The sequence below is a fragment of the Oryx dammah genome, unplaced genomic scaffold (assembly GCF_014754425.2).
Source record: "Oryx dammah isolate SB20612 unplaced genomic scaffold, SCBI_Odam_1.1 HiC_scaffold_9, whole genome shotgun sequence".
NCBI lineage: Eukaryota > Metazoa > Chordata > Mammalia > Artiodactyla > Bovidae > Oryx > Oryx dammah.
Genome location: NW_024070193.1, coordinates 1,356,798 through 1,363,759, shown reverse-complemented (window position 1 = coordinate 1,363,759; position 6,962 = coordinate 1,356,798). Strand labels below are relative to the sequence as shown.

General features: G+C 57.8%; 1 protein-coding gene across 1 annotated transcript; it reads left to right on the top strand.

Annotated features, from left to right (window-relative positions):
- Positions 1–92: 92 nt before the first annotated feature.
- On the top strand, positions 93–6,732 carry RPN1 (ribophorin I). Its single transcript, XM_040246651.1, has 7 exons — positions 93–595; positions 1,435–1,627; positions 1,987–2,086; positions 2,728–2,866; positions 3,186–3,305; positions 4,949–5,194; positions 6,189–6,732. The coding sequence occupies exons 1-7, from the start codon at positions 440–442 to the stop codon at positions 6,369–6,371; spliced, it is 1,137 nt and encodes a 378-aa protein (XP_040102585.1). The 5' UTR covers positions 93–439; the 3' UTR covers positions 6,372–6,732.
- The last annotated feature ends 230 nt before the right edge of the window (positions 6,733–6,962 follow it).

Below are 6,962 nucleotides of genomic sequence, written 5' to 3'. Positions count from 1 at the left end.
CCCCCCCCTCCCCCGGCATAACAGGATAACTTATATACGTGCATGTTAGCTGTGTAACACCACATTGTCCTAAAAAGTCTCCTCTGACTTTTTCCAGATTACTTTTCTCCAGGAGAGAAAAATCAGTAATGCTATGTGTCTTGCTCAGTTTTAAGCTGGCTGTTAGCTCACTGGTGAGATTATGTCTTCACTAGCTCTTACATATATTGCTATTTCCTCATTACTGTTTTTCTTTATTTACAACTTAAGATTTTTAAAGAAGTGTGGAGTTCTGTTTTTAACCATCCTGGGGCTGAGGTGTAGGTCGCCTCCAGTCGGTTTGCCGTGAGCTAGTGTTGGTTCCTGTTCCCTCGGATCCTGGAGCTCCGCGTTCCTTCCTCTGCAGGACACGTTCAGAGTGCATTCTGAGAACAACAGCCCTTTCCTGACCATCACCAGCATGACCCGCGTCATCGAGGTCTCCCACTGGGGCAACATTGCCGTGGAGGAGGATGTGGACCTGAAGCACACGGGGGCCGTGCTCAAGGGGCCTTTCTCGCGCTACGACTACCAGAGGCAGCCGGACAGTGGCGTCTCCTCCGTCCGCTCGTTTAAGGTGTGGGCCCATGGGCCTGGACCCTGGGAGACACTGGGACTGTCTAGTCGGGGAGGTAACTATGGCCCAGCTTCAGGCCCTGGTGGGCAACTAGCAGCACAGCCCACCCCCCCCAAAAAGCCCCATTCGTGTAAGTAGGCCATTTTCTTTTACAGAAAATGGGAATAATGGAAAAAGGAGAAACAAAACCAGACCCTAGTATCGCTGACACTTAGATGTATTTCTTTTTTCTTATAATATCATTTTTAAAAAACATTTGATCGTATCGTGTATGCAGTTTTATATCTTCTTTTGTCTTATAAATGAAATCGTAGAAGCATGTTCATGTACCTGCATAAGACAGAAGGGCTCAGTGAGCAAACAAAGGCATTATATTTCCCCTTGATTATCAAAAGATGCTTACAGATTTGGAAGTAAACAATTTAAAAGTAAGAAAAAAATTTTTTTAAAGTGTAAAAAATACTAGATGGAGAAACCCCTTTTGTAAAAATAAACCGTAAACCGTCTAGTGATTTGATGTGATTTCTTCCATCTTTAGTTTCCCTTCCTGCAAAACAACTTACAGGTTACTTTTAGCTTTGTACTAAGTCTTTAGCATCTGCAAAGGTGTTTATGAGAATCTGGCTATTTGCCAACCTTGACTGAGAAGCAGATGAGGGGTCTAGAACTCTGAAGCCTGTTGGGGGAAGTTAGGCTTTCCTGCGGTGGCTCACACGGAGGTGGTCTCATTACGCCGCGCTGTGGTGAGGAGCTTGGGCCGGGACATCTGTCCTGGGCTCGGTGGTCCTTCTCCAGGTCCCTTTCTGGGGTCTCCAAAAAAGTGTGCTTGCTCTCTGCAGACCATCCTCCCCGCTGCGGCCCAGGACGTGTACTACCGCGACGAGATCGGCAACGTGTCCACCAGCCACCTGCTCGTCCTGGACGACTCCGTAGAGATGGAGATCCGGCCTCGCTTCCCGCTCTTCGGCGGCTGGAAGACGCATTACATCGTTGGCTACAACCTCCCAAGCTACGAGTACCTCTATAACCTGGGTCAGTCTTCAGTAATTAGAGGGTGGAAAAGGCACAGGCTGTCTTTCTCTTTCCTGTGGGGGTTTCTCCTCGTTCTCTGTGATGGTCTGATGGGGAGAGCATGTTATTCTCAGGAAGGCTGGCAGCAGGAACCCCTCTCACGGGTGGCTTCCGTGTCTCCAGCACACTGACAGGTGTCTCTGGAGCCCAGCCTGACGCAGGGCGCCCCTTCAGCGAGAGTTGGCTGATGTGTTCTTTCATTAGCGGCGGGCACTCGGTGGTGGCCGTTGTCTCCTTGTGTGGTGCTCAGGGCCTGGGTTCTAGAACTTGCTGGAAAGGCACACGCGAGCCACTCACTGCTGTGTCTGCTCGACCCTTAGGAGACCAGTATGCGCTGAAGATGAGGCTGGTGGACCATGTGTTTGATGAGCAGGTCATAGACTCTCTGACCGTGAAGATCATCCTGCCGGAAGGGGCCAAGTGAGTGCGCCCTCCCTTCCTGCCCCTCCTGGTCCCACCCTCTTGGTGCCTTGGGGGTGCTGGGTTCCAGGGCGCAGAGGAGGGGCTCCTGGCAGTTTAACCTGGGACATCCACAGCAGGCCTGGGTGATGGCCTGAGGCCGACGGGTGCCTGCCAGCAGAAAACGCAGAGTCGAGGCAGGCAGGTGGCCTGTGCTGGGCTCCTCGCAGAGGGAAGGACAGTGAAGACTCTCTGTCCTATCTGGGCTGGTCACACCAGGTTCAGAAGGGCAAGGTCTCATATGGTATATCAGGTTCCATGGTTATGGACAGAGGAGCTGTCTTTGGCCGATTTAAGCAGAAAGCAAGGAATCTGGAAGGGAGAGGGATCTCATCAGAAGACGGCCTCTGCTGAACCAGGATGGGGCGGACAGAGCCCAGCCTCTCCATGAGTCCAGCCGGTGGAAACCAGTGGGCCACCTGCCCTTGGCGCAGGGGGCAAAACGTGCTCAGGCAGGCTTTTCTGGCAGTGGGCCCACGGTCTGGGGGCCAGGTGGGGCCTTAGGAGTAGGACTGGGGCCCTGGGCCTGGGGACCCTCGCTGTGGGGCCAGCTGCAGCCGGGCAGTGTGGTTTCTCAGGCTGTCCCACTGCGTCCCCTCCAGGAACATCCAGGTGGACAGTCCCTACGAGATCAGCCGCGGCCCTGACGAGCTGCACTACACCTACCTGGACACGTTCGGCCGCCCGGTCATCGTGGCCCGCAAGGACAACCTGGTGGAGCAGCACATCCAGGACATCGTGGTAGGCGCGCGCGCCGGGCCCCGAGGGCGGCTGCGGGGGCGCGCACGCCGGGCCCTGAGGGCGGGCGGGGGCGCGCACGCCGGGCCCCGAGAGCGGGCACGCGCACACTGGCCCGAGAGCGGGCGGGGGCGCGCACACACTGGCCCGAGAGCGGGCACGCGCGCACACTGGCCCGAGAGCGGCCGCGGGCACGCGCCCACGCCAGGGGGCCCCACCCCCACCCCGAGGGCGGCGCGGGCGGGGCGCGCGCGGCCTGGGGAGGCCCCTGCCCCCGGGCCCTGCGTCCGGGCGAGCGTGCCAGCAGTGCCCCCCGCCCCAGGTGCACTACAGCTTCAACAAGGTGCTGATGCTGCAGGAGCCGCTGCTGGTGGTGGCCGCCTTCTACATCCTCTTCTTCACCGTCATCGTCTACGTCAGGCTGGACTTCTCCATAACGAAGGTACCGCCTGCGGGGCGCGCTTGCCCTGCGGCCGCCTGGGTGACACGCGGCCGCCTGGGACCCCCCCCCGCCTGTGGCCCCGGCCATCCTTAACCTTGGAGCCCCTCCTCCTGTCGCTGTCATCACGGGCGTGTGGTGCTGCGGGGGCACGGTGCCGCCGGGCGAAGAATGCCGTCGAGTGGGCGGTGGGCAGAGCGCCTCGAGCGAGGCGCCCCACCGGGCAGGAGGTGGGCGGCGACTGGCCGGACGGAGCGGCGTGCAGACAGCGGGGCTGTGGTTTTGAGCAAGGACCTTGGTCCCCCAGGCTGCCCGGGGTGGGGGTGCACCGCGCAGCAGCCAGTTAGCCCCGTCACGGGGGAGGGCTGAGTCCAGGTTTTATGACGACATATGCCCATTTTTTAAGGTATAAAAACTGCTTATTCTTTCATTAATTTAAAAAATGCTGAGTTTTAAAATAATCCTACATGTAGACATTTTGTAGGAACAGAAAAAATAAGTTGTGTGCCTCCATCACCCAGATGGAGCAGTTAACCCTTGGCCCCCGTCTGTCTGTAATCTTCTCCCTGGACCATCTGAGGGGGAGCCCCCGCCCTTCTGTGCGTGCTCAGGCGTGTGTGCAGCCTGCGGGCGCCGCCTCGAGTGGCTGGAGCACACGGATCGACCTTGGGAACGTGGTGTTGCGTGATGACGACCAGCCGTGCGCCTGCTGCCCCGCGGGCGGCTTGTAGAGCGCATGGTTTCCATGCTTGAGGCTCTGTTAGGCCCCTTTAATCTAAAACATTTGTAATTTGGTTTCTTACGGTTCTCCCTGAGAATTCCTATTATGCATTTTTGGTGAGAGTGTGATAAACTGGTGCCGTGTCTGTGGTGAGTGATGTCAGCAGGCACCTGGTGTCAGCTGGTCCAGGGTTGGTGGTGGTGACCTCTTGGATGACTTGGTGCCTGTCTGGTTTCTTCACCAAAAAGCTACTGTTTTTCTCTTTGCAATTAATACAGTCTGTTTGAGGCTATATAAACACTGTATACATTCACCCGTGAGTTAACAGTATTCATCATTAGTTCTTGTGTGAGTCTGTTACCAGTTGTGGGGGCCTTTCCCCTTAGCAGTCGGCTGTCCACTGTGAGGAAAAGCTTCCCGCATTGCTGGCTGTTTGGAGTCAGTGTTCTGTTGGATCACTGTCCGCTGCTCTCTGCAGTAGGCCCGTGCTGAGAGGTTCTGGGGAGTGTGCGGGGCCACGTCTCAAGGGCTGTGGAGGCCACGGAGCTCGGGCTTCGTCCTTAGGCCCTGGAAACACGTGGAGGTGCTGAGCGGGAGGGAGACACAGTAAAGGTCCCGGGAGCCCCCGCCAAGCCGGGCTCTCGCCTCCCTCAGCACCTCCCTGCCCTTGCGGGGGCCCCCTGGCAGTAACACCCCTTTCACCCCGTCCGTCTCCCCTGCCGGACCGGGATGTGGGCGTCTGCCTCATCTCCCGGCCCCGTGCTGCCCACCGCTGAGCTGTCCAGCGCCTGTGTCAGCGAGTATGCTCCCTGGCTTCCCGAGAAGATGCTTTTCTGGCTTCACAGCTGGGGCGGGTGCCCCTCGGGAGGTGACGGTCAGACCGGGCTCAGGGCCAGATGTCGTCACACACGGTGTCTCTCCCCAGGACCCGGCTGCGGAAGCCAGGATGAAGGTGGCCTGCATCACAGAGCAGGTCTTGACCCTGGTCAACAAGAGACTAGGTCTCTACCGTCACTTTGACGAGACAGTCAACAGGTACAAACAGTCCCGAGACGTGTCCACTCTCAACAGCGGCAGGAAGAGCCTGGAGACGGAGCACAAGGCCTTGACGAGCGAGGTGGCGCTGCTGCAGTCCAGGCTGAAGGCCGAGGGCTCTGACCTGTGTGACAAGGTGAGTGCCCGCCGCCATGCACCCGACTCGATGCCGCCTCGGTCCACGTGGCCGACGGCGTGGGACACCCCACCTCGCCCCCGGCTTGGGGGGCGAGCATGCCCACCGAGTTCCCGTGCTGCACGTGCCCCCCAGGGCTGTGAGATCTGGGGTCTCGGGGCCTGCACAGCACTGTCCATATGGCCGCTGTGGAACGCTGCCCCTCCAGCTGCTTGGGCTGTGGGGAGGAGCACAGACTTTGCATGATGGTTTGAAATCCAGGCTCTGATTGATCCTTTGTGAGCCTGGCAAGTTACCTAACTTGGGTGCCTCAGTTTCTGCATCTTTACATTGGGGGTTGGGGGGAGCTGTTGGGTCCTGGCTGAGCTCGCAGCCGTCGTGGCTGTCGAGCCTGTGAGCGTGTGTGACGTGTGGGAAGCCCGGGGGTAAGGCCGAGAGCCCCCGACCACTGCCCCCTCCTGTCACCCTGAGCCGGTCTCGTCAGTGCACCTGCTCTTTCTGACCCACTCAGTCGCGTCCTCGAGTATGTACTGTCTGTTGGCCTCCCACGGGCGGGATGCCTGTCTGTCTCGTCTGCTGCTTTCCAGAGCGTAGACTCATGCTCGGCACCGTGGCTCATAGATACTCACTAAGTGTCGAGCGAACGTGGCTGTAAAGGCCTCAGCTTGACCCCCAGTCAGTGGCAACGCACGTGGCCTGCCCTGCTGTCGGTGCTTTGCCTGACGGTCCCTGGCCCCGTCTGGCAGCGGGAGGGGAGAACAGATGTTCCTCGAGTGCCTGCGTGTGCCCAGCTCCGTGTGGGGGGCTCGTGTGTTGTCACACTTGATGCTCACGCTCCACGGCTGGGCCAGGGGTGGTGAAAGGCCTGGCTCCCCGGGGCCAGAGGCTGAAGGGACAGGGCTCGTGGGGGTGAAGCTGGCCTCTCCCCAGTGTCCCTGCCTTGGGAGGTGGTGCAGGGACACTCTCGACCCTGCCCTGCTTTTGCCTCGTTCAGGTGAGTGAAATGCAGAGACTGGACGCGCAGGTCAAGGAGCTGGTCCTGAAGGCGGCGGTGGAGGCCGAGCGGCTGGTGGCCGGCAAGCTCAAGAAAGACACGTATATCGAGAACGAGAAGCTCATCTCGGGAAAGCGGCAGGAGCTGGTCAGCAAGATTGACCACATCCTGGATGCCCTGTAGCCCTGCAGAGGGCAGGCTTGGGCGTGAACGGCAAGGCCAGCACAGACCGGCTTCTGGATTTTGTAAAATGCTTTCAAGGAAGACAGAAGTCAGGCCCTGCCTCAGGCAATGCAAGAAGCTTCATTTTTGTCCCTAAAGTATCTCTTTAAAACAGCAGCAAAACTTAAATGTCATGAAAAACAAAATGTGTTTTGAACAAAGACGTTTTTGAGTGTTGTTTATTCTGAGTCCTAGGATGTTTTTGGCGCCTGTAACCCTTGTTTTATGGCCTCTAACCCTGATGTGTGGGTATTTTACAAGCGTGTGTGTTTTCTAAAGTGTGTGTGACCAAGTGTCAATAAAGTTGGGACTGTGAACTGGGGTTTCGTTGCGCCGAAAATCTCATCACTCATTTCTCAACTTTGGGGATAGTACTTCATCAGGTGCTTTTTATCCACTAAGCAATGGATTTGCTCCTGGGAGCAAGTCTGTGTGGCGAGTATAGGTTACATTTTACCTCTGGGAACCCTGATGCCACAAGGGTACGGTGGCCGTGTGGAGGGGTGTGGAGCACCCGGGGCACGCGGTCTTCCCGGCTCTAGGGCGACAGCA